Below are 27,286 nucleotides of genomic sequence, written 5' to 3'. Positions count from 1 at the left end.
ATAAATTATCAAGGTGTTTCTGACTAAAACTGCTTTTGATTTTCCTACTCTAAGTAGTAGGGGTTTTCAACATAACACTGATTCGTCTTTTTCTCCCGCCCAACTCTGATGCTGTCCTGTTCTCTGCTGTGTAATTTTTTATGGCTGTTCTGTTGCTTCTTAAATGGTTTTAATCAACACATAACATATTTTTTAATAAAATTCTAGTGCCCATTTTCATTTAAATCAGTGAGAGTATGATTTTGGCCCTAGGATGTTTATGCAGCTTTAAACTACCTATGTATTTTAAAATCAGAATCTGATTTTTGAGGAGTGTTTAAATCTGCTGCAAAAATAAAGCAAGCAGCCCCACAGCTACTCATTTTTAAGCACAGTGTTTTAGTTAACTACATACTTTCAGCTTAAATCCTATTGTGCTAGTTTTCTACCATTATGCTACTACATGAGAGACAAAAAGTGAAAGTGGTTAGTCTGTTTTCGGTAACTCTCTCTTTTCCTTCCCACCGAGGGCTGAACACCGAGGTTTGTGTTTCTGCTCCAAGAGTTGCTCACGTGACAGGCAGCCCCAGCAGAGCAGGGCAAAAGGTCCAAGCCCTTGGCTTGCCTGGGCCAGTGGTTCCCAAACTGGGTTTTTTTTCCTCTCGAGCAGGGCTCTGAGCAGTCAGGAGAGGCATCACCTGTCTGGTGGAAAGTCAGTCATGGAGGTGAGGTTCACAGTCAAAGTTTGGAGCGTCAGCCTGGATAACAGGGAGCAGGGAACCAGCCTGGTGGAGTATTTGATGATTGTTGCTGGGTTACTTTGCTGCTGCATCCAAGCCCCTCATTTAGGTGAGCCAGGAGCAGCGTGGGACAGCATCAGGCTGTTTCAGGGCTCCTGGTCCAGCAGTGCTTGTGGAGCAGAACATGTTAAACATGGTAACTGCAAACCTCCTTGCCATGGGCCAAGATACTTGTCCTGGTCTGCTGACTCTTTGAGATCCTTCATCGCTCCGTGGTAACTTGAGTACGCCGTCATCTCTCTGACTTCCCTGGGTGACCATACTTCCAGATTCAGCTTTGTATTCCGCATGTTATACTTGGAAGGCTCAGTAGTCCCATATCTTTTACCTTTTTTTGTCACTGGGCTGATTGGCAGTAAACAATGTTTATCCACTCTGTGAACGCGTGATGGCAAGGGGGGGGAAGAGGGGGGATCAGTCTTTGTCACACACAGAATAAGACATTATCTCCCACAGAAATCAGCGGGAGCATCTAAGGAGTACAGTACAGCACTCTGCAGGGGAGTGGAGTCGGGTCACTGCTGCAAATAAAAACGCTTTGCTTTTCACAAAGGTTAACTCGGTACACAGTGGTATTTTACTAGATAGTTGGGACCTGCAGAGACTGTTTATGCAGGCAGCTTGGGCTGCCCTCCTCCTTTTAGTTACAAGATGAAACATCCCAAAATCCTGCAGAGAAAAATTAGAGTAGAAGTGACTTCTGGAAATTATCTAGTACAGCCTCCTGCTCAAAGCAAAGTTAACTGTGAAGATAAATAGAGTTGTTCAAGATCTTACCAAATTTTGAAAACTTCCAAGGATGGAATTCCTTAAAAGTTCTCAGCAGGTCTCCACAACCTCACCTGACAAGTGGTTACAGCTCCTTGCCAGCGCTGAGATGCTGTTACTCTGCCATCACCTCACCGTGCCCCTAAAGTGATGTTCACCTGTGGCAGACCAAGAGTATGTTGGCGTTGCAGTGCGAGGCAGGTGGACCTGAGGTAGCTTGTCAGTCTCACCCTGGTCCTGGTGGTAGTTTAGTGCTGCACTGGGAATACTGGCACTTAAAAGCAGTGACCAAGTACCCTGAATATGGAAAGGGAAACTTAAGTGTGTATTTGTGCTGCTGCCTGACCAGTGTTGGTGGATCAGATCTGAGGATAACATCCTGAAGAACTTCTGTAAGATCAGCTGTGCTTGCAAGCATGAACGCAAAATTTTTCTGCATCTCACCAGTAGGAAGGAGTCTGTCAGTAGAGACTAGGTGAATTCTTGTGGGTTTTTTTGTTCTTAATTTATGTGATTCAGCTTACAATGGTAAAGCTGTTATACGACACTGGAAGCATTCTGGAGCCACATTTTAAAAAAAAACCTTTTAAATATCAGCTCTGCAGTAATATTTTTTACTTCCTAAGTGGAGAAGCAAATCATGTGGCAAAGCAAATAAAGTACTTTTCATGCACTCTGTGCTCCTTGACCTTCTCACAAAGTGGTAGCAGACCTGAGAGGCTGGAGGAGGCTTTAAGGAGGGCATGGGGTGGGAAGCAGGTGGGGCTGGGGCATGTGGAAGAGGTTCTGAGGAAGCATGTGTGAGCAAAAGCCCATGGTGACTTAAGTGGTAGATGAGGCTCTGAAGAGTAGTTGCAGCCTTGATAATGTGCCTTAAAGTCCTCACCTTGACATGCGCTAACCTAGGTCCATGCAATAGAACTGTTCATATATTTTTTTTTGTTTTTCAAGTGACACTCCAAGTCCTTGCTTTTTCCTCATTCATAAAACACTTGCTCATGCAAACACTGGATCTGTACATTTATTTCAAGCATTTGGGGATCCTTTACAAGTTAAATTATGAGTCTGTATCCTGGTGTATGCAAGTCTGGGTGTACTTGTGGAGCACGCAGCAGTGCGTATTAGTGTCACCTGGTGAGTTCGCTGTAAGTCCTTGTTTTCAGTTTCTTACAATTGTTGAAATGAGAATTTCTCACGCAGCATTTCTATTTGGAGGCTGCTTTTGTTCATTGACTATTGGGGGAACGTTCAGCTGGTTCAAGAGCAGTATTTATGGAGTGAGGAGGGAGGCCAGGAAGGGAAGAGAGGCAATCTCAGTGTAAAAGCTGTATTAGTTTTCTTCTTCTGAACAGCTCTGTGCCTTGGGGATTTGACATAGGAACTTGAAATTTGGCAAGGATCTAGCTCTGAGGTCTGAGAAATGCATTCCACTGCTTTTAAAAAAAAAAAGTAAAATAAAAAATTGGCAGAATTATGAGTCATAATGTGTCACCACCTTTTTGTATCCAAGGTAGAATTTGCAGGTTGTTTTGTTACCTGCTCTTGATTGTGGCTCTATGCCCCTCATGCACATTTGCAGGCTGCTTTAAACCACCCGTATTAAGTGGGTTCTCTTCTTCTGCCTATCTGGGGTTTTGTATTGGCATCCACATAGTCCTTAAGCTGCTGCTGCTTGTGCTCCTGCAAATGTCACTGGCCTCGCAGGAGGTATCAGAGCTCTGGGAGCTGGTGAACCCTGAGACCCAGTCCCACTTGTTTAAGTCAGAGAGCTCCCAAGACTCTTAATTGCCGTTGCGAAGATATTTTGCTACGGTGAGAAGCAAATATTAATGAAAGCAGATAGCAGCTGATTTGAAATCTGGTTTCCAATGTGACGAGGGCGCGTACAGTTAGTTGCAATCAGTGGAGGAGGGGTAGGGGAGAGGGAGACAATCTGTGCTGAGCTGTGTCACCTTTAAAAGCGCGGGGGTTCCTGTGTAGCGGGAGGGATGATTAGAGAATGAGTCGGGCTATCTAGCAGAGGAGACCATCTGTAGGGCTGCTGCTTTGCTCTCTGAAGAAGCTGAAAGGTGTCTGGGGACACAAACTCTGGGAAGTGAAAGGAAGGTCTTGTACTTCCAGCAGTAGACCAGGGCCTGGGAAAACGAAAGTCTCTAGAAATTTTTTCATCTGGGAAAAAAAAAAAAAAAAAGGCAGATTGAAGTCGAAAGGAACATTTTGTGAAATCATGTCTGTGCCAGATCGTTTCATTTTAAAGAAGGAAATCCCAGGAGAATAAAACCTTTTGTTTTGATGTTTTAAGGAGAAACTTTTTTGATAAACAATTTTTAAAATGAACCATTTTTTACTGTTCTATATTTTTAAAAGCCAATATGAAGCATTTCGGGGGTTGAATTAAATATTTATTCAACCCAAAACACATTTTAAAATCCTTTTGTGTCAATAATTTATTTCTTCCTCCTTTCCTTTTTCTATGTAACAGCACAGCAAGCAAAACAAAACAGAGCTGTAACTATGGAAAAAAGGATCCCTAACTCTGCTGCTGTTTTATTGGGTACGATAAGCATTTACATAAGTCTGATACTTGCTTTCACGAATAATCACGCAGAGATGCCTGATGTTAAAAGTACTGAGTACTCACGATTTCAATTGAACACTTTAGAGGGAAAAAAAAAACCAACAAAAAATCAAAAAACCCTGCCTATATGAGGTTTAGCTGCCAAGGTGATCAGGTGACATGGAAAATACATGCTTATGTGACTGAGGAGCAGAGACGCTCATCATCTGTTTTAAAGGTGCTTCTTCATCAGTGCACCCATGATGGCTAAGTACTTGTTGTGTTTGATCAGTAGCTTCTATACAATCAGACAAAAACTAATTATGTCTTTGTGTTTCAAAAGCAGTGTCACAAGTTACTGTGCTCGCTCTAGAGGTACCTGGGGGATATTTTGTAATAGAGAAGGATAATCTAGGTCATTTACGGGGTGCTTCTGGCTTGAAATTCTGAAGTTTACTTAGATGGAACCTGCTCGTTGCCCATTAAAACCAGTGGGGTAGGAGGTAACCGAGAAAGTCTAGTTGCGTGTCCTGTGGTAGGCTCCATTCTCCAGCTCTGCTGGGCTTTGTGTTGGCTTCCCAGTGCCCCAGCGTGGGTCCGGCTTTGGCGTAGCCTGAAGCAGTGTGTGGGCAGCCCTACAGGACCCTTTGGAAGGTGCCTCCCTCATCACAAACCGTAATGCAGCAAGGACCCTGAGCTGTGCCCTTGTCTTCGTAGCACACGTGAAGTCCTGCTGAAATCAGTTTGACAAGTTTTGCTCCTGTGTTGAACATGAACATTTTAAATCAGGAATCAAATGTGAATATTTGCATGGTTTACGTAGTTGGCTTTATTTTGGAGTCATAAGCAGCAATGCCCTCTGAACTTTGCAGATAGAGAACAACTGAAGAAAATGATACTATAAAACAAAATCCTTCACCCTTCTCACTGAGAGGCAGCAGAAATCAGAGCAGATTAGTTTATACTGAGCTCTGGGCAGAATAGTTTTTGACACAGATACATCTACTCTGAATAAATGGTAATAGTTAGAAGGAGGCTAAACAAAGGATCGACAGTTGCATATTGTCATGGATTAATCAGACCCTGTAAGAAGACAAAACAACATTTTCTCTGTTGGGAGAGTTGGTAGGCAATTTGTAATCTAGGTGATTTTAAAAGTTAGAAGCAGTTTCTATTGCTTCATCTCCTCCCGAGCCACCCTGTTTGTGCATATTCTTAAAATGACATTATATGGGTTTGGATTATTTGTTGGCGTGCTTTTCCTGCACCCTGGATGAAAATGTCATACAGCAAGCAGGAGAGATGCCTTTTTGTAAAGCACACAACCTGCGCACACAGTGAATGCTTTCTGTAATCTCATTTATTTTCTTGCTGCATCAGCTACTCCTGTTTGGGGGAGGGAAGGAAAAGGAGGGTAAAAAAATTGTGCTAGAAACAGGTTCTTTTACGTGTCTTCTGATGTCAGTCTTTTGTCTTTCCCTTCTCAAACTATAGTCAAAGGGCAGAAGACTTTTGCCTGCATTCAGAAAATATTTATATACATCTTTACCCAAATCTGCTGTAGAGACAACTTTAAATGTCGAGTTCCACCCTGGAGAATAAATCTGTCTTAATATAATTATTAATGAATTGGGCTTACTAAATCTTCATGGTGTGTTTCTGAAGAGCAGTGTCCTGAGCAATTACCTGCCCAAAGATGAAATATAAGATCTTGGACCTTCAAAAAAGTGTGCCTGGACGTACTTTTTTTATATTACTGGACAAATATCTGTTTCGTGGGCTGGTTTTGCTAGGAATGTCAATTGCATGAAAGTTTGAGGGGAATTTACAGAAGGCGATTGCAGTGACGAATGTCTTGAGAGATTAAGAGTGCAACTAATTGAAAGTTTTTTCTCTGTATTTTTTTTCATTGAAAAATGCTGCTTTGACATAAAGCAAACACCTGAAATATTTCATTGCAAACCAAATTGCGCAATATAATTTCAATATCAACAGCGAGGGATAAAAATACAGTCCAGATAAAAATAGAAAATCTGAAACAATATTGAGTCATGTATTTGACTCTAAAGTATGTAAGGGACAAGCCAAAGCAATCTCTGAACCATTAATGATGATCTTCAGGAATTCATGGAGGGGGGGGGCAGGTCTCAGCGGGCTTGAGACAGGCAAACATAGTACCTGGTCTTAAATGAGGGAGAGGCATGAGCACAGGAGAAGAACACATAGAGAATCACAGATCTCTTAACAGGATCTTCCTTCCCAAGACAATACAGGAAGAATTTACTAAAAATGAGTCTATGAGAACCTAGAGAATTACAACAACGTTCTTAAAAAGGTGGATTTGTCAAAACTAGACTTAACGTCAAGCCAATCTGATTCCATTTTTTGCTGGAGTAATTGCCCTACTGGAACAGGATGCTGCAAATCTTACTGAAGTCAGGATACAGGACAGGGTCCCACATGGAATTCCTGTAAGCAGTACAGGAGAGGTGGTTTAGAGGAACTGGAGTACAAGGGTGATGCATAATTGGTTTGATAAACTATTTGAATGTGAGAATGTGTCAGACAGGGTGCTAATATGGAACAATCCCGTTAGCACCAAGGAGAAGGGAAGAGAGGTTTCTGTAAAGTCTGTGGAGGAAAGAAGGCTGGGAAGGGTAGTCAGCATCTCACTTTGTTGAGATTTTGGTGAATGCTGCTCTTGCTCTTCATAGCCCTGAATTAAACAGGGTTTTGAAATCACAACATGATTTAAAAATAAATCTTACATAGTGTATTCAGAAGAGCATAGTTGCAGCTTTTTGGACCTGTAGGCTCACAGGCACTGAACGCTATTGGGTCAATGCAGGAGCTGGAGAAAAACACTTAGTGATTTGTTGGACGGGTTTCCCCTTTTATTCGTTATCTCCAGCCTTATCTCAAGCGTGCTTCAACACTGCGCGTCAGGTCAGACGGTGCTTTCACTTGCGCTCTGTGCCATCCCAGAACAGGACCCTCAGCAAGCCCTCAAGCTCTCTCCGGCTGCCCCTGGTATAGATAGGCTAGCAGTGACGCACTGCAGAGTACCACACTCACTTCTCAAACTGCTAACGCAGTCAGCAAAGCTGGCTGTTTCAAAAGTAGCTTTTGAAAATGGGCATTTCTGGCATTTCTGAAATTTTACTCAAGATCGCAGGGAGATTAGGTAATACCACCCAGCTCTTCCCCAAGAGCATTGCTCAACATCGCGTCTTGGCAGTTGTCTGTCTTTTGTGAGGAGCCCTCTAGCCCCACGGAGAAGCAGCACCGTTAATAATGCGCTACCTCTGGTCCCTCAGGACACCGAGACAAATGGATCCATTTAGCTTTGCTTCATGGTTCTCTCGCTGCAAAGATAAATGAGGTGGCCTGCAATACATACTTTGTATATACATTAAAATAAATATCTTTTACACTTCTGTGCAGTTTTACAGACTGCCAGCATTAACTTGTGAACGAAGGGTATCTTTCAACCTCAGTACTATTAAATTATTGTCATCCTGGAACGATGATTACCCAAGATTTATTGAGCATTGTCAGTGTCCTTAATACCGTGTAACCGTATCCTTGGCATAAAAGCCTATCATGTCAGGCTGTGCGCTTTGGATGTAGGCACAGGAGTAGCGCTGAGGGTGACTGTTAAAAACATTTGAGGAGGATTTTTATGAAAAAGTGAAGTGAGGCACACAATTTCAAAAACAGAGCTTATGGAGCAGCACTGGGTGGCATCTATGGATGAACACTTTTGTCTTTTGCCTAAAGAAAAAATGTGAAGCTAAGAATTATTTATCTTCCTTCTTGCCCACAGCCTCTGCCCTCCCATAATCAAAAAAGAATCATCTTATCATACAGTGAAAAACAGTATTTCTTGTAGCTGCCTTTCTTCCTTTTATGCTGTTCTTTTTCCTTTAAGACTTTGTCATGCTCAAAGCAGGCCACCTGTTTTTAACCTGTTACATGCTGTTCCCTTTCTAAACCTTCTGAAACAGCTACTGAGTATTCCCCTTGAATTTGAGCATGCCCCCACTTCGGGAAGTAGATAGTGTTCCACTGCCTAAAAATTCATGTACCTGTGGAATTTCTGGTATGAGAAATCAGTGTCTGATTTTATTTCAGGAAGAAGACTATTACAGAGTGTATAATCCTCTACAGAAGTTTGTGCGTTGTTTCCAACAAACTAGTTGTGATCCCTGTGGGATAAAATTCACCCCAGTCTATGTTATTTACAATTATATTTATTCTCTGAATTTTGATAGGCCTCAACTTTATTTGATGCTACTTTAGTTTTTCTGAGAAATGGACAAGGAGTTATAAACAGAGAATATATAATTTTGTTTGTCTTCTGCTTGGTATATCAGTCTTTAATGCTTTTTCTCTCTGGTACAGTTCACACAATCAGTCATGTCCCTGTTAATGCATAGAGGCATGAAAACAGATTTTAGTTAATTGCCATGTGCTAGCAATCAAGTTTTATTGGGTTGGGATTGGCCTTCAATTGGAGAATGACATTTGGGGGAGCTGGGAAGAAAGGATAGCCATCTTTTGTCTGTCAAAGTGCCTCAAAAGGCATTGTTTTGCATGTTTTCAGCCTTGGGAGAAAGGCTCTGCACATGCTCACACTCACATACGTAATGCAGTAGAAAACTACACTAAACCTGCCTTTTCTGGGACCCTTCACAACCTCTGATAGGAAAGACATGACAGAATTGGTGGTGGAGGTGTCCTGCTGGGGTCGACTTTGTAAGAGGAAGGGCTTGAGCTCACAGGGCATTCGAAAGAAGTTGTCATAGCGTAAGGAAAGGAGTCCAAAGGCAAGACTACAAAAATTAGGTAGGACAACTGACCGCAGCGTTGTGCCAAGAAAAAGGCTTCTGAAGAAAGGGAAACAGTCAGAAAGTTACCTGTTTTACACCGTCCTATGTTTCATGCCTTCCACTGCATTGACATGAACTAAAACAAATTTCAGCCTATAATAAGTGGATTGGATTTTGCCTTTCTTAACTTAGCTTTGAGTGTCTCTTTTCGGAATGGGTCTGCTGGTTTCAGGGGATAAACAGTGGCAGATTGAACCCCAAAGGACCGAATTATCTTAAGCCAAGATATATAGCAGAATAGAAGTTACTCTTTAAATTGAACTAATGTCACTGTTTCTCTTTTTGCTACAGGTGGTGGATGTGGACTTTAAAACAGCGTGTCTCAACATTTCATCCTCAACTATCTATTTTTAATCTGATTGCACTACAAAAGAAAAGCTGCTAATGGGATAAATGTTGAGACTTTACAACAAGAACTGACTTGAAGTACCGAAAGCCATTATTATTAATCAAAAAGAGCTCGAAGCTACGTCTGACTCTGACCAGTCACTATCATTTTTGCGTAACAGGCATGGCAAGTAAACGAAAATCAACAACCCCATGCATGGTCTTAGCCAATGAGCAAGATCCAGATCTAGAAATGGTATCAGACTTGGAGGAAGGACCACCTGTACTGGCCCCAGCAGATAACCCTACAGCAGAGAGCGTAACAAGTGAGGAGGATGCTCATGAGTGTGTGGATTCAGACAATCAGAAAAATACAAATAAAGTAGAAGGTGGTTACGAGTGTAAATACTGTACTTTTCAAACTCCAGATCTCAATATGTTTACTTTTCATGTGGATTCAGAACATCCCAACGTAGTGTTAAATTCATCCTACGTTTGTGTAGAATGCAATTTCCTTACCAAAAGATACGACGCTCTCTCAGAACATAATTTGAAGTACCACCCTGGAGAGGAGAATTTTAAATTGACCATGGTGAAACGTAATAATCAGACAATCTTTGAACAAACAGTAAACGATCTCACTTTTGATGGGAGTTTCGTTAGAGAAGAAAATGCTGAACAGGCCGACTCTTCTGAGGTCCCCTCATCGGGGATCTCAATTAGCAAAACTCCTATTATGAAAATGATGAAAAACAAGCCCGAGTCTAAACGTATCGCTGTTTTCCACAATGTAGTTGATGACATTCCTGGTGAAGAAAAGGGAACTGAAAATGAGCCAAACTCTGAAGAAGCAGCAGTAGAAAACCCACCACCGGCAGTTTCCGAGTCCAAAGCGAGCCATTCAGTCGTTTGCGGCGCCGCAGACGTGGCCAGTGCGGTGGTGACTCCAGCACCAGTGCTTCAGCCTGGGGTGGCACAGGTTATAACTGCTGTCACAGCTCCGCAGAACTCAAACCTGATTCCCAAAGTCCTAATACCTGTAAATAGCATTCCAGCCTATAACACTGCTTTGGACAACAATCCTCTTTTGCTTAACACCTACAACAAATTCCCATATCCAACCATGTCAGAAATCACTGTTCTTTCCACTCAAGCCAAGTACACGGAGGAACAGATTAAAATATGGTTTTCTGCCCAGCGTCTGAAACATGGTGTGAGCTGGACGCCGGAGGAAGTGGAGGAAGCGAGGAGGAAACAATTTAATGGCACGGTGCATACTGTGCCACAGACAATTACCGTGATTCCAGCACACATTTCCGCCGCTAGCAATGGTTTACCTTCCATTTTACAGACATGCCAAATAGTTGGTCAGCCAGGACTTGTTCTCACCCAAGTTGCAGGTGCAAATACGTTACCAGTAACAGCCCCTATAGCTTTGACTGTGGCGGGAGTCCCGAACCAAACACAGTTACAGAAGAGTCAGATTCACACCGCTCAGCCTGTTGCAGAAACCAAACAAGTAGCTGCGGTTCCAGCCCCTCAGCCTGTGAAAAACGAGTCTGCCCTGATGAATCCTGACTCCTTCGGCATCCGAGCAAAAAAAACAAAGGAACAACTGGCAGAATTGAAAGTCAGCTACCTTAAAAATCAGTTTCCTCAAGATTCGGAAATTGTTAGACTTATGAAAATAACGGGCCTGACTAAAGGAGAGATCAAAAAGTGGTTCAGTGATACACGCTACAATCAGAGAAACTCCAAGAATAATCATGGGATTCATCTCAACAGCGATTCATGTGCCACCATTGTTATTGATTCAAGCGATGAAATGAATGAGTCCCCAACGGGAGCCACTCCACAGAGCAAGTCATCATGGAGCACTTTTCCTGATTTTACCCCACAGAAATTCAAAGAGAAGACTGCTGAACAGCTGCAAGTCCTCCAGGCAAGTTTTCTTAATAACCCTGTTCTTACTGATGAAGAGATGAATAGGTTAAGAGCCCAAACCAAACTGACCAGGAGAGAGATTGATGCCTGGTTTACAGAAAGAAGGAAAGCAAATGTCCTGAAAGAAGAGGGAGCTGACTTGAATGAGAGCAATGCTGGCAGCTCAAAAGAAGAGGCTGGAGAAACATCTGTGGGAGATGGAGCAGCAGGAGCAAAATCGGGGTGTTCCACTTCAAGCAAAATAGGCAAAAAATCACCAGAGCAGTTGCACATGCTTAAAAGTTCCTTTGTCCGCACCCAGTGGCCATCTCCACAAGAATACAACAAGCTGGCAGAAGAAACTGGGCTCCCAAGGTCGGAAATTGTGAGCTGGTTTGGAGACACTCGCTATGCCTGGAAAAATGGTGGATTGAAATGGTATTATTATTACCAGAGCGCCAGTGCAAACAGCCTGAACGGCCAGGGCTTTGCAAGGAAAAGAGGGAGAGGAAGACCAAAAGGGAGGGGGAGAGGGAGGCCTCGGGGGAGGCCTCGGGGAAGCAAGAGGTTAAATTGCTGGGACAGAGGTGTGTCTGTCATAAAATTCAAAACTGGAACAGCAATCCTGAAGGACTACTATATGAAGCACAAATTCCTTAATGAGCAAGACCTCGATGAACTGGTAGCCAAATCTCACATGGGATATGAGCAGGTCAGAGAGTGGTTTGCAGAAAGGCAAAGAAGATTAGAACTTGGAATAGAGCTGTTTGATGAGAACGAGGAGGAAGACGAAATGCTGGAAGATCAGGAAGATGAGGAAGAAACGGATGATAGTGATACGTGGGAACCCCCCAGACATGTTAAGCGTAAACTTTCAAAATCAGATTGATGTGCAATTTGGGATTTGGGGGCCAAAAACCTATGAATTAGGTTTGATGTTATGGTGAAGAGCCAACTGATTTTTCATGGCCTTCAGTTTAGCAAGCACCTGCTTAGCATCTTTCTTCCACCTAAAAGAACATGGGCAAGATGCTACCTGTGCAGGCAACAACTTTTCGCTTCCTTGCTACAAGAGATGGACATCCTCAGGCCTAGCCTAGGACATGGGCTTATAAATCAGATCCAGTTCAGCTCCTCCTCTTCCACGTTACCAATGGGAAGGTTGATGTTCATCATTCACGTGACTGCTTCTCAATATTTAATTGCCTTATGTTGTTTAATTCCAAAAAACACAGACACATTTTTTCTTTGATGTAGGGGAACATTGCCTGCTCATGAAGGAGGAAAACACAAAAACCTAAGATGCCGTTTTGCAAACATCACTTCACCTGAAAGGTTTCAAGGCCTGGGTTTATTTCTTAAGGAAAGAGTTCAAAACAAAAGAGAAGGGGGAAACTGTGACAAAGGAATCAATGAACCTAGGGGTGAGGATTGCTTGGTTTAAGAAAATGAGGTGATATTGGCACCTTTTGCATATCTTCAGAGTGTTTTGGGTTTACAGAACTTGTACTGAAATGTTCCTTGTGGATAATTATGAGCTAACTGAATGAGTCTAATGCTAGAAGATGCTTTTCGTTACATTTAATCAGTGTATCCTACATCAATTTAATTTAAATGCCTGACAGACTTGATGCAGTTGATAGTAACATTAGTTTTTAGCTTGTGCATTCTTTCCTATGTTGGAAATGGTAAGAAAAGTATGTATATTTCTAGCTAAAAAGAATGATTTCTTGAAATCTTACACTGAATTTTAAGGTAAATGTGATGCGGAAACTGACTAAAAGTTGTTCAGAGTTGCGTAGGGGTTTGTAAGGAATACACAGATAGAGAGACGAAAAGCGTCTTCAGGTGCTAGTAAGAAAGGTTTTCAACTAAGTTGTGGCAATGACATGATGTTTAATTCTCAAACAAAATGAAGTTATGTGGCTTTTAGATGCTTAGGAATGTTAAACATACTAGTGTTTAATAGTTCTTCAGCGATAGCCCAGTGGAATGATTCGTGTGCAAGTTTAGCTTAAATTCATGCTCATGGATTGAGCTCGCCACCGCGCTGATTGTTCGTAGGGCTGCGGGGGGAACGCACTTATTTTTAGAGGTGGTTTGTTGGATCTACCTGAACTGAATTCCAGAAATAGTTTAATCTGATGCGAAGCATCTACATCTTGAATAAGTGTCTTTAAACAGAAAAGCAAACAAAAAAGCGATTGAAGACATTGAAATCATAGTAGATTTAAAAACAGTGGGCCAATTTCACAGAAGTTAGTTGAGACAGATGTTTGGCATCCCAGAGAACTGGTACTCTGAGGATGAGTGGTTTGTGTTCTTGCTACTGTCGGTCTGCATTTTTTAGGGATAAGTTACTTTATATTTAGATGTCAAAAGACGAATTGGTGCTGCTGGTGTCAGCATTGTCTGCTTTTACATTGGCGCTAACGGAAAGGCTACTAGCAATCTCCTTCTGCACATCTGTCAGCATCTTCTCTTTAGGCTTCTGCATCTGATGACCAAGGAGAGACAGATTAGTGTACAGAAAATGTGTCCTAATTTTTCCACATTTCCAAGAACCTAATCTGGAATTACTCTTTCTTCCTCACTGTGATAAATGTCAGAAGACCAAGAAAGTCCTTTTAATCATGATTTTCTGAAGCAGAGGCATCCCTGTTAAATCTGTTTTTTCATACCTGGTTGTGGGTGAAACCCAGGTCAAAGCAAGAAAGGGAATAATGTCTGAAAAAAAAAATAATACTGTTAACTCACCTTCCTCTCTGGGCACTTGTAGTTGTCTTTCTGCTCCCAGGTTGAACAGGCTGCCTGAGTTGCAGGAGGATGTTCTGTGTGAAAGCCATTTACCCGGATGAGCTCTTCTCAATGTTTGAGGTGTGCTGAAAGGAAAAAGGCAGTGGCTTTTGGTATGCGGCATGAATTTGATGATGAAACTGTTTCCTGGCTTCCAGGACTCAAGTAGGTGAGGCAGAGAGTGGCCAGCGGTGCTGGAGAGGACTAGCAAAGAATCCCTCAGTTTAACTCTGGGGTTGGGGAGAAGCAAAACTGCGTTGTCAGGCATATTTTACTGCAGTGCTTATGAATCTGGACATGAGGTGGTGTAAGAGAGATTCAGGATCTGGCCTTTTCAGCATTAACTGTTATGTGAGGGAATCTTGTTTGGCTGATGCTGGTATGGATGAAGCTGTTGTAGATGCCAGCAGATATAAGAAAGACTTGCGTTAGCTTCAAGCTCCTCTGGGAATACAGGGTCAAAAATCAGCGCTAGCGGAGTGGGAAAGGACAAATCTAGTAGGAAAAGAGATGCTATTTTTAAGTTTCCAAAAATATGAAAGTAAATCCTTAAAATCCTTGGGAATATGCCTCAAGTAAGCAAAATCTGGAGTTGCCTTAATCCTTAAAGTTGACCCAGAATTAATTTTCTTTCAAAAAAAAACACCAAAAAACCAACCACCCAAGCAACCTGTCTTGATAAACATCTCCATTTTTTGTTAGCAGAGACTGCATTTACGTTAGCATTAAATCCGACCTCCTTTAATAGATGGGAAGAAAGAAAGATCCAAGTTAATTATATGATCAAACTGGGAAATTTTCCATTTTGGCAGTGTTCTCTTAAATAACACTCGGCTACAATGATAGGCCTTAGCACATCTGGTCTGAAAAACACAGGAAAAGGAAATACATTGTTTATCAGACTAAATATAGCTGGAATGGACGTCTTCTTTCAGTAAAATAGAGATGGTGGCTGATGTATACCGGGCCAGATTTTTCAGTTGCTGTAAATCTTACAGTTTTGTGTATTCCACTGGTTATAATAGTATTTACAGCCCATTAAGGAGCATCATCTCTTTGCAGAATATAAAATTTAAATTAAACCATGTGCTGTGGGTCGGCTAATGAGAGATACAGAGTACCCACGTTTCCTTCGGGGCAGATGCACGTTGTGAGCCTTTCAGTTGTGCCAAGGATGAGAAAAATCTGGGTGGGTGGGTTCAGCCTGAAGACAGCAGTTATATGCATTCATTATTGCTCATAAGCTGCCTGTTATTTCTGTCTGAACAAACACAGTCCATTAATTACCAGTTTATTTTATGTTTACAGTATGTATATATTTGCACTGCATACTGGGAAGAGAGAGAAACTCCTTCCGGAGGTCCCCCGCATCAGGACTGGCAGGAAAAGCATTGCAAAGAGCTGTCACCACGATGGTCTGTTTTATCTGTGAATTATGGTCTTGGCTGGTGGGAACTCAAAGCTGCTGGTAACAGTGCTGTATTAGCCCAAATTCATCTCAGCCAGCCTTAGTCTGCCGTGCTCCTTGCCTAGGTGCCCAAGGCTCACACACTTCATAGTCATCTGAGAGAAACAGAAGTCATCTGGTGGCTGGAGAGGATATGGCACCTTCTCATTCTCTACTAGTTGCATACAGGCAGCTTTCTGAGCTGAAGCACATCAGCAGATGCCTTGATCTGTGATGAATCTGAGCATCATTGTGCCCAGCAGTGCTGCCCTGCAGCCTGGCTCCCTCTTGTAGCTCATGCACATCTGCAAGGTGTTTTGGAAGCCACTTGGACTGAGCTATGTTGACCATGGGGAGGGAAGAGGCAAGAAAGTACATGTGCCCTGGGGTGAGTGGCCATGTGGGGTTTTGTTGATTTCCCTGCTCGGTGAAGAGCTGTGTGGAAATGAGCCTGTGGTCTGTTTTCTGTGTTTCTGCAGAGCTTCTCCTCTTAGTTTGAGCTAGTTACGAGCCAGGCTTCAGTGGCTGTCATCGGCAGTGAGATGAAGAAACTCTTTGATCTTGCTCAGATCTTACCTCCAGGTAGCTGGTTGGGAGCACTGTTTCAGAATTCAGCTGTGGGCACCAGTTCCTTTAGAGCCAAGCCAGAGCTTTCCTCTGTCAGGAGTACCTGATCCGGTGATGCTAGTTACTGCTGTGTCTGGAATTCAGCTAAAGAGAGAATAAAGATAATCCTGTGCCAGAATGGAGAGGGAGAAGGGCTGTAAGAAAGCAAGCAGTGTCACAGCCAGGTGAGGCATCCACCATCACTCTTATCGTGCCGCTTCGTAGCGTGTTTTGCTCTTGTTTCTGAGTACAATGAAAAAGCACAGTTCCATCTTAAAACAGTGCTGTCTTCCCAGCATCAACCTCCCAGTGACCCCAAGGCTAGTGTTTCTTGTAAAAAGAAAGTCGGACCTATTCCTCCCCGGAGGTTTGAATGAATTAAGGGAGTGCTGGCTTGTAAGAAGTGGAAAGAAGGGAAAATGCAGGAGCTTGAAGGCTCTTGACTTTTGCTTGCCCTGCAGAATTCAAGTACCTAAAAGCTGATAAGCAAAACAAGTTTTCCTCTTGCTGTTCTGAGAGAACAAGTGAAGTATTGCAATCGCTCACTTTTAGCACATAGAAATCTCTGCTTTGTTTTGAAAGCAAAGGAGAGGAAAGATACCTAGTACCTCATGATTAGAATTTACTGGATTATCTCTAATACACTATAGTAAATAAGGCCATTTCCTTTTTTAAACTTGTCCAGTACCATTTTAGAAACTGTTTTTTCATGACATTATATGCAATATGCTGTCTGGCTGTAACTTTGATTATTGGGAAGGAAAGTCTTGCAATGCCCATACATGACATGAAATAATTTTTCTAATGCATGATATGCTGACTCTGGGCAAAAGCCTATTTTCTTCCTGCTCGCCAAGGAGCTCTCGAGGCAGGCAGATGCACTCCCTTCTCCTCCACAGAGCAGAGAAAGCATTTCTGGAACCCGTACGAAGTGATTCATGGCCTTATGCAGTCCCCATAGGCCAGAAAGCCCAAAGATGCAGACATTCTCTTCCTCCTTCTCCATTTTCCTCTGAAATGAGAGCACAGCAGTAACTCTGACAATTCATCTCTGACTGCTGAGTAACCAAGCTGTAGTTTAAGGTGGGGAGTGTTTTCCCTTTTGCACTTAACGGAGTACTGTGTATTCAGGCTGGATATCAGTATTTGCTTCTGTAAATATGACAGTATCGATTTGCGTCCTCCACCCGAGTCCCGTATCTGTCTATATTCATATCTCCCAAGGAGAGAAGATAATCTTTAAGCTTCTGTAATATAAAATGTCCTTGTCCTAACCTGAAGGCAGAAAAATAGAGTGCAATGAAATATAGTTACTTTCTTTGATTTAATTTATTTTTCTTGGAAAATAATTTTGCCTACGTTCAGTAGCAATGAAAAGATAGTATCGATGATCAGAGAGCAGTAAAACTGTTGAGAGTTGTTCATAATGCCTGGGATGATGGTGTAAATGTGGAGATGGGAAGGGCTAGGAGAGGGCTCGGTTCCCTGCACTGAGCACTGCCGGGTTACACCTCTATCCTCCATCCTAGGATAAGTAGATTTGCCAAGTAGCATGACACAAACTATGGGGTCATGTTACTGGAGGCTTGGTGATGTGTTAAAATCCTGTAGGAAAAGATTTTAACATGAAAGTTGTAACAGAAAGTGAAAAATCCCCTCAATAGCTACTTAGACACACTCAATAGCTCAAATATCTGTATCGTTTTCACACTTTTTAAAAGGGAGATTTTGAATCACAGGTGGGTTACAGCCAGTGTCTTCAAGTTTAATGGTCTGAGCTTTTGGGGGTTTTTCTCTTTCTGCGGTGAAGAGCATCTGCACTTTTTCAGTGGATAGTCATTGCAAAAACGACTTACACAACATTGTCAAATGTGGAGTGGCAACTGAGGATCCCGTAGCACTTTTCAGGAATTAAGCTGAGGTTTGTCTGACGGCGTGTCGATGTCTGCATTTGAGCAGGGCCCCGTAGCTGGCCCGTGCACCTCACGAGTGCGATCCAGCTCGTCCTGAATGCCTGGCTGGTGAGACAAACTGCTCCCTGAACTCCAGGGACTGTTGGACGTGGCTTTGTGGGCAGACACTGGCACCTCAGACATCTGAAATTGGGCAAGGTGGGTCTTGGCCCGGGAACCTGCACTCATCCTTGTGTTGTGGGTAGCGATGGTACTTACCTCTGCTTCCTGCTTGACGCTTGTCGGGAAGTGTGAGGCCTTTTTCATCCTTTTTTTCTCTTTTGCTTTTTTTTTTCTTTTGTTCTAGAGCAGGTAGCACTACAGTGGTGGATAAAGTAACTCATCCTTGGTTATAATACTGTGGCATAAAAATCATTTGGGGTTTCTGAAGTATTTTAGAGATAAGGTAACTATATGAACATTGGACCGGCATGACTGAGAATGTGTTAAGACACATAATATTTGTGTCCCAGTTGATGAAAGTATTTCCTTACGCTTATTCGATGGTAGATACCTATCATGAAACTTTCCCTAAAGAATTTGCTAGAACGATGGAAGATGCAAGTCTTCATCGGTGATACGAAACCGCCAACCACAAGAGCTCCATTATGATTTGGAAACGTTCCCCCCCCCGCCTCCAGTTCCAGCTTACAAAAGCGTTTCCGATGTTGCCTGTTTGGCTCTCGGCGTGTATGCTCACAGTCTGTACAGAAATGCACTAAAATGAGTTGCCCTACCTGGGAAGGCTTTATATTGTATAGAAAATGTGGCACTAGGTACCGCTCTTCGTGTGCACAGGAGAGTTAACAAGGTGTCGATCTCGTTTACAGAAATGATGGCGCTTTGCAATTTTCTATAATGTATTGCAATATATATTTAAATGTCCTGTTTGACATGTGAAATGAAATTAAGTTAATGCATTGTTATGTATTTGAAGTATGAGGAAGACGATTCACTAACGACCAGCAAGGTTTTTAGAAGGTGTCCAGTATGTAGCCGTCTGCGTGATCCGTCTGGTGTATGTGATGTTAAAGGAAGCAACAAAACTGTCGCTGTTTAGAATGAAGAGTTTCTTTTGAATGATGCAATAGCTTACAGTGTCTTTCCTTTGTAGCTGCCCAGTGTGGTGAAGGGGAAGCAATTCTTGAAAAAGTTCAAGATAACTGGTTAACTGTGAATGGGCCTAATCTTTTCGTGAAACCAAGAAAATTTTTGGACACACACAGGACTTGAATACTCAAAAGGATTGGAACTTAGTGTTGTGCCAAAGTTAAACTACTGCAGTTGGCAGAAGTTCTGCACTGTAAATAGAAGACTGATTAAAAGACAGCTTGTACAAAAAAAAAAAATCAAATTTTAATACAGTACGTTTTTATTCTGATACATGATGGAAACATTCTGTTTTAGACCTTTTTTGAAGAGGCTTCAGTGACCACTAGATTTTGTCCTCTTATATTTTGTTTGGCCTAATACTATATGTTCTAGTAAGATGGGCTTTACTGCCTGTGTTCTTTGATATGTGATTAAGCTTATAGCTTTGAGTGACCAAACATTTTACAGAGTAAAAGTTCTTAGAAACAGTATAACGTAACTGATATTTCTGTGTCTTATTTATCAGGCTCTGCACAAACTTGGAAAGTTGTGCCGGACTTGTACAACTCATTTATGGGAACGCAGCATACTTCTGGATATCACAAACCTAAGCCTTTGTGGCAGTATGGATCTTGTCTTTGGATTTATTTTTGTTATTTTTTTGAGGCAAAGAGACGAATGGATGCTGCTGTAAAATATTTGTAATATTGCCATTATTGCTTTCTGTAGCAATTACTGCTTTTGCTTCAACAGATAAAGAAAATAAATCAGAGATAGAAAAATCCTAAAAGACGCTGGTAGAAGAAAGGATCATGTGAGAACTTCTGAAAATAAACTTTGTACCAAAAATTTGAAAACAGAAATAATGGAATAAATGTCTCCTTACTGAGTGCGTGTAGTTTTAAGAGGCGGTGTGGAAACCAAGAACCGTGTCTGTATGAAAATGTCACAAACCAGATTTTCTCGAATCTGTTTTTTTTTTTCCTGTTACACAAAACTGAATTTCACCAATTCCTCAGGCGCGTTGAATTTGGAGCACTGGCTTGGCTGAACAGCCAGCGTGAGGTCAGTGCACGTGCGCGTCAGTCCGGCTGCTCGTCCTGCTGTGTCAGCAGCCCGGGGACGTTCACCTGATTTTTCTCATTAAGGCTCTTTATTTAAAATATTCGGGGTGGGAAAACTGGGGGCGAGTCGGAGCCACCTCCTGCTGAGGTCCCTGCCAGTTGGACATCACCCTTTGTGACTGTTGTTAACATGTGCCTTTTCCTCCAAGAAGGGTCTGATTCTGTTGAGCTCTGCCTCTCCCCAGCGAGACCCGGTCTCCCCTGCAGGGCCCAGCATCCTGCCCACAGGACAGACCTGTCCCCACCTGAGAAAAAGATGTTTAAGGCGATGGAGTCATTCCTGTGCTGCAGTTTGTGTCGGTCCGGCAGAATTCCATCCCTTAGTTTGAAGTAGTGACCCGCGGGTAGTCAGCACGGCTTGGGGTTTGGCCAAATAGTTTTACTCGGTTCGGTGAGAAAAAGGGGGGAGGCGGAAAAGAAAGAATGCTTATTCAAGAATCTGTCAGCTAATGAGGGAGTTATGAAAAGCCCTGGATTATGCACGCAGTCACCTTTTTTTTAAACAGTTACCTTTTTTGTTTACAGTGTTATCAGCGATTCCAAAATGCTGCAATTCAGTCTATATTTTCACAAGAGACCAGCTGGCCCTGTGGGTTGTTTCCCCTTTCCCAGCCTCCTCTTCCCAGCCCCTTCCATCTTCCATTTGTTTTCATAACAATACTGTCAACTACTATTTTTAAGAATTTAAAATACCAAGCCACTTCGTGCACTGCATTATTATATTTTTTTTCATGCCCTCTAGAATGATGTTAAATTGCTCCCCGTGGGCTTGGCATTGCTTTGAAACACTGCTGGTGGTGGGCTTTAGTCTGTCGGGTGAATGTTTCTAACATTTTTTGTTGTTAAATGACTTGTTGCACTTCAAACACTGTAAAATGAAACCTTTGAATATATTTATATGTTTCTACTGCAATAATGTTGAACTGTTAGCATTGTGACTAATTCCTCTCCCGTGTGTGTTTCTTTACAGGCTCAGTGCTGAGCTGATGTTCATTACCTTGAGATATTTATTTGGTAGAAGAAAGAAAAGACGGAAAAAGGGAATGAAACTGCATCACACCTAGTTGATTTGTGTCTTTGGGTGAAAATAAAGGTCAGTGTTGGCAGTAATTCTCCTCCTAGCGATTTTCAGTTTTCCTAAATGAAAGCCAAATAGGAAAAAAACATACTTGCCGTGACTCCTGTCTGAAGGGACTAAGGTGGAAGAGGGCCCACAAAACAGCCTCTAATAATGACGTGTTCTGAAATGAAGGAGGTGGTAAAATAATATTGCAGTTGTAACTGCTCTCAGTCCTGCAGCTTCATTCCCGGCAGCTGGGCAGAGCCTCCAGGTGAAGCTCAGCTGCAAGGATTTATGTCCAAGAGTCACACCTGGCACCCACAAAGTGCAGAGATGGATGGAAACCCTGTGATGGAAGTGGCTCGTCATTTTTCTTAGTGACACTACCCAAGTTAAAAACTGCATCGCTGATGTACATTTTATGGTGTTATTTGCTCTAAATCTGTTTCACTTGCAATGATTTCGGGAAGGGAGCAGTTGTGGGCAAAGTCCATTCTTGATTTCTGTGTTTTGTTTGCATTTGTTCATTGAGCAGTGCTTTCCCTCTGCTTCGCCTCACGCTTTCTGCGGGCGCTGATGCTTGAACGAGGCAAATAGGAAGCCACGGAAGCTAAATTAATAGCAGTTTCCACTGGTCCCTTCCAGCAGTGCAAAAGCCGTGTGGGAGGTGAGGCATTGGACAACCAACAGTTGGGTCCTTTCCCTTGTGGAGGCAGCCTCCCCTGCCAGACTCCGTGTGGAAAAGGAGAGCAGGACTTGGAAAGCCCCACCAATTGTGAGGGTCACTCAAGGGCAGTCCTGAAGCCCTGGGTATATTTCTTCAATGTATCCCTTTTTTTTTTTTTTTCTAATTCTGTAGATTTGTTTCTCTTTGCTCCTGCAAGACAGCAATATTGTAGGAAGTCAGCTCAGTTCAATGGATGTTATTAGAATAGAGGTCTACAGCAGCCAAGGCTGCTTAAATAGTGTCTTAGAGGAGTTGCCACCAGTCACTTGGTCCTGCCCAGGCCTGAAAACAGCAGCAGTGAAGTTTTAACCTAGAGAGGTAACGAATCCACTGGGGTCTCCATGGCCTGCTTTCATCACGAGTAGCAATTAAGCAACAAGCCTAACTGTGGCCAGAGGAAGTTAATGAATTTTCAGACAAACTGATAAAACTGAAAAAAAGGGCACAGGAGGAGGCGTACAAACTTCGCTGTGCCTGACGGCCATTCTCTTGGGGTTTTTTCCCAGTTAGAGCAGCAGATCTGAGATTCCACTATTGAGGGTGACTTCTGCCTCACACTTGTATCTCCAGACCATCAAGCTGCAGCCTCCGTGCTCACAGTACACGGCCAAGGGAAGTGGTTCAAACACCGGATTCGCATCCGTAAGGGGAATGTGGAGGCTCACACGGAAAGGTCACTGCTGTAGGATTCTCCCCGGCGCCTGATCCACCTTCTTTCTTTCCAGAGAGCTTTTTTTCCCTCTTTTCAACAGCATTCTGGTCAAACGCAAGGGCGTGCTCATTCTCTTCCTCGTTTATCTTACCAGACAGAAAATAGTTGCAAACCCCATTAATGGCAGAACACATCTGTGCCCAGTGCACCCTTTTGGCAATAAGGACTTTATTGGGTTTTGTGAGGCCTGCGGGGGAAGGATTATGGCCTAGTTAATATGGCTTGCCAGGGCTTTGAAAGGTCGCGCTGTTTTAAGGTAGAGCAGGCAAATGAACCATCTTTCAGGGGATGTGTCCTCTCCTGTCTGTCCAAAGGACTCCTAAAAAGCTTTTGGCTTCTGTTAACAACAAACAGTTCTTTGATTTCTGGGATGCAGGACCCCTCACCTCCCTACTCAACTTTTGCTGTGTCTTACTACATCTGTGGGGCGGCTTGATAATTTACAAAGAAGCCACATTCCATGGTTTTGCTTTTCTGGAGAGATGAGAAAGCCAAAGGAGATTCCCTGCCTGCTGGACCCGGCGGCCGGTTGGAGCGGTGCTGCTGCTCTGGCTGTCTCCACCTCCACAGTTGCCTCTTCTTGCATGGTTTCTTGCCTGATGCCCTTCTTCTGCGCTGCTGGGCCTCTGCACTCTCATGTTGGTTCTGCCCTGGTGTCAATGTGCCCTCCTCTTTCTGTGGTGTACCAGGGTGCCAGAGCACTTTTCCCTTTAGGACTAAGGAGCCCACGTAGTTCCTGCGTTTGCCTTTGCTCAGTCCTGGTTGTACCTGCCCTGGGGACAGAGCTGGACTGAGCAAATGAAGCTTCCTCTTGGTCACATTTGGCTAAGTGGTTTCTTGGCTAGCCTGAGGTGGATGGAGATTCATCTCCATTCTACCAGCACTTCTTTAAAAATGTACTGAGTTTGAAACAAGTATTCTTTTCCCAAAGTTTGTGTCAGTGGCTTCTGGGAGCTTTGGCTCAAGGGGAGGGTCTGTCTTTTGCCACCCTCAGTGTGACGACTTACTGTTCAAGGAAGATTGCTCTCAAGCTCTGCAGTTGCATCTCAGACTGTCGGAGTTAGATTTGCTAGAGCTCATCTGAGCTCATCTGAGCTTTAACTGCCGTGTTGTTTGCAGTTTGTAGTAGTGATAACCTCTGTATGCCCCTAGCCACAAAATGCTGTTATCTGTATTCACCCTCCCGCGTTGGCCATGGACAATATCCCCTCATGTGTGAGACTGTACAAAGAGGATGAAAGATGGTCTCTGCTGTAAAGAACTTGCAATCTTAATAAAAGGCAAGAGACAAGGACACAGAGAGACAATGTCAGCAAATAAAGAGCTGCTCTTCTTTCATGACCATGTTTAGGGAAGATCCTATGTTGTGACTGTCAAAAAAGAAAACTAATCTTCCCTCAAGGTATGAATATTTCACAATGCCTGGAAGAATCCACTTAAGGATTCAGGAGCCACCCATCCTTTGAGGAATGCTGCCTGTGGGCCTCACTGCCCTCTTCACTGCAGGCAGCTCTCTTGCTTTGAGGAGGGAACTAGTCTCTCTTTTGCTTTCTTCCAAGGGCAGCTCCTTTCCAGCAGATTTTAATAAAGCCATAAACCATGTGAGAGCTGCATTATTCCTTAGCCGACGTGTGTGGGTAGTGCCTACCAAGATAGGGCTCTAGTTGCCGACCAAGGTTTCTTGTTTCTGCTGTGTGTGCTTGATGGTCTCTGAAACCTTTGTGGTGCGCATTGTCCTGGCACAAGAGTGGCTGGGCTGTGGTGAGGACCCATGGAGGCTATCACAATACAAATCATAACTTCAGTAATTAAAGAAGCACTGGGGGAGAATTCTTCTAGATTAATTTTGCCTCAGAGTTAGACTGGGAAGCAGGCAGAAGAAGGGCTGTCTGGATCTAGACAAGCTCCATGTGCCACGCTGTATTTTTTTTCTTGGCCAAAAGGCTCGGGCAGTAGAGCAGCGTGACAAATTCCTGCCCATCGCTTGAGTTGTCTTCACCACCCGGGCTCTCTCTTGGCACACCCCGACTGCAGGATGAAGCAGGCTGGCCTGTTCCCCGTTGGCCGAGGTTGCAGCTGGGTCACAGCACCTCACGGCTGGTGTAACGAGGCACACTCGTGTGAACAGCTACAGCAGCTTTGCTGATGTGCAGGAACTTGCTGGTCAGCTGCAGCTTACCAGAGCCCATTTGTTTTGTTGGTCCGATGTTCACATGTCGAGCTGGTGGTTTAGGCTGGCGGTGGAGCAAGACCTTGGCTGCCTTTAGGAAGAGATTCATCTACAGCTTCTTCTTCTCCCCTACAGGCTGCCTACACGGAGCAGCTGCGGCAGTGCAGGCTCTCGTAGGGCTCCTGTATCCCTGTGCCTCCTCAAAGCTGCCTCTTCCACAGACGTTGTCCTCTCCTGCATGAAGCCAGTGCTGACAGCACCGTGGCAAATCGTGCCACGCAAACTCAGGCAAACGGCTTTACTCAAGTACAGTGGGAATGCGTAGCCTGGCAGCTACACCGATGACTCGGGTCTTAGGGGAGAAATTGAGCAAATCTCTGGCGCTGACAAGGCACAGGAATTTCCTACAGTTGCATTTTTTAATTTCTGTAACTAATATAGGAGGAAGCTTTTAAATGTGAGAGGGGAGCAGAGGCAGGGAGAGCCAGGCAAGAGTGGAAGGAAGGAGACAGGCAATATTATGCCCATGACTTAGGACTGAAACCACGCGGCCAGCTGCTGGGCCCCCCATGCGGTGCTCAGGAATCGCTGCTCTCCTATCACTGATTTCCCAGACAAAGGCATTCTCTGCATTGCAACACAGAGCCTTTGCAGACCACGTTGGTATCCTCCGAGGCTGGAGCCCCCAGCCCAGGAGGACGCTGCAATCCAAGCTGGCAGCCAAGCGGCTGCGCTGGGATTTGCCCCTGGGAGCGCCTTGCTCTTTGTGTGTTTTACTTTGAGCTGGGGCCACATTTCCCTTTGATTACTCATGGGTTTGTTTTTTTGGTTTTTCTTCTTTTTGATTTGTCCTTAATCGTCTCCATGGGTTTTTGTGCTTTGCTGGTCAGACTGGTGCGTTGCAGCATGAGCAGGAGTCCTGGAGGAGTGGGAAAGGAAGGCGTGTGTCCAGTCTGTGTGAGGAGAAACGCAGATGCTGTAGCTGTTTGGACACTAACACTGACTCCTGAGCGCTCTGCCTCTGTCCTGCAGGAGCTCATCAGGCTGCTCTGCCTGCAGAGGAAGACAGACGGTTTTGGGGAGCACGTACAGGCAGCTCTGACTGTGCTCACCTACCTTGACGCTGGTAACAAAAAGACTGAAGCATGTCGAGCAAACTCTGAACTCTCTCCAAACTTACTTGCTAAGCAGTTTCCTATGTTCAGGGAAGCGCATTTGCCAAACAGCAAGTTTAAAGGCAAAAGAAACATCAATTCCCTTTTATTTTCTGAGCAAATCTACCTGCCAAAGTCGAGTTTCTAGCCAGCTAATGCCACATCCAGTCATAGCTATGGTGGTATGGAAGGATATTTTGAGCACGTATCCTCTTAGAAAGAACAGAAAAACCCCAAACCCAAAACCCGCATTTTGCATGTCTACAAGAAGGAAACCTTTAAAATTATCCATACAAGTAGTGTTCTGGCCTCAGAAGCTGTTCTGGTACTGACAGGTTCATTAGTCCATTTTGCAGGTTATGGAAGGACAAGGACAACTTTTCAGCTCACCTTCTCCAAACCTACAGGGCGATCAGATGGGACAAAATGGACCTTCCTGGATGGATGGACTGGCAAGGCGGAGAGGTGAAACAGCACTGCAGTACATGTGGAACACAGCATGCTCTGTGCACGGAGGTATCACGAGGCAGGGAAGGGTACCTACAGCTTCACCTGAGTGCTGTTAACGAGCAATGGTGTGCCCGAGAAGCCTTACCTCTTGGAGAAGCTCTAGGATCAGGCTTCACGTTGCTGTGTCCCCATCTCCCATGGCACAGCGTAGGGGGCTTTGGGAAATCCTGGCTCGGAAAGCCTGAGATTTCACAAGTTTCCCCTTCTGCTTTGGGGCAGAACTTAAATGGAAAAGTTACCCAAACACGCTCCCACCCCCATGCAGGCACCGGGCCGAAACACTGACAGCACAACTCTACAATTATGCAATTACTTTTATCAAAGCACGGGACGCTTGGGTTCAACTATTTGTTACAAGATCTTACAACATTTCCGTTACAGAGACTTGGGACCAAACTCCTCGCCAAAGCCCGGGGCGGGGGGGGGTGACCCCCGACGGCGCCGCTGCCACCCGCCTCCTCCAAACGAGGGGCAGACGCCGGGGACAGGAGCCGCAGGGCCGCTCGGCTCGGTAAGGCCGGGATTCCCGTTTGGCGGAGGGCCTGCCCCACCGTAGCCGGCTCCCTCCAGCCCGAGCGGCGGGAGAGGTCCGCCAGGCCTCCTCTGGGCGCCCGCCTCAGGCTCCCGTCCGGAGGGAGCCGGCCCTGGGGCGAGGCGCTCGGGACTACAACTCCCGGCGGGCTCCCGGGA

General features: G+C 44.1%; 2 protein-coding genes across 2 annotated transcripts in view; both read left to right on the top strand.

The window, feature by feature from the left end:
• Window positions 1–20,097, top strand: part of ZHX1 (zinc fingers and homeoboxes 1) — a 29,061-nt gene extending 8,964 nt beyond the window's left edge. The window contains exons 2-3 of the mRNA XM_014965363.1: window positions 9,288–12,670; window positions 19,162–20,097. Coding sequence (XP_014820849.1) covers window positions 9,508–12,135 — 2,628 coding nt within the window. The 5' untranslated portion in view covers window positions 9,288–9,507 and the 3' untranslated portion in view covers window positions 12,136–12,670; window positions 19,162–20,097. The remainder of the gene's footprint in view (window positions 1–9,287; window positions 12,671–19,161) is intronic.
• Window positions 20,098–21,494: 1,397 nt separating this feature from the next.
• The window catches only part of LOC106902049 (uncharacterized protein C8orf76-like), a 14,675-nt gene continuing 8,883 nt past the window's right edge, over window positions 21,495–27,286 (top strand). The window contains exons 1-5 of the mRNA XM_014965216.1: window positions 21,495–21,521; window positions 22,621–22,692; window positions 25,965–26,058; window positions 26,443–26,551; window positions 26,978–27,107. Coding sequence (XP_014820702.1) covers window positions 21,495–21,521; window positions 22,621–22,692; window positions 25,965–26,058; window positions 26,443–26,551; window positions 26,978–27,107 — 432 coding nt within the window. The remainder of the gene's footprint in view (window positions 21,522–22,620; window positions 22,693–25,964; window positions 26,059–26,442; window positions 26,552–26,977; window positions 27,108–27,286) is intronic.

Source organism: Calidris pugnax, unplaced genomic scaffold (genome assembly GCF_001431845.1).
Source record: "Calidris pugnax isolate Ruff unplaced genomic scaffold, ASM143184v1 scaffold41, whole genome shotgun sequence".
NCBI lineage: Eukaryota > Metazoa > Chordata > Aves > Charadriiformes > Scolopacidae > Calidris > Calidris pugnax.
This window is presented reverse-complemented; position numbering and strand designations above follow the sequence as displayed.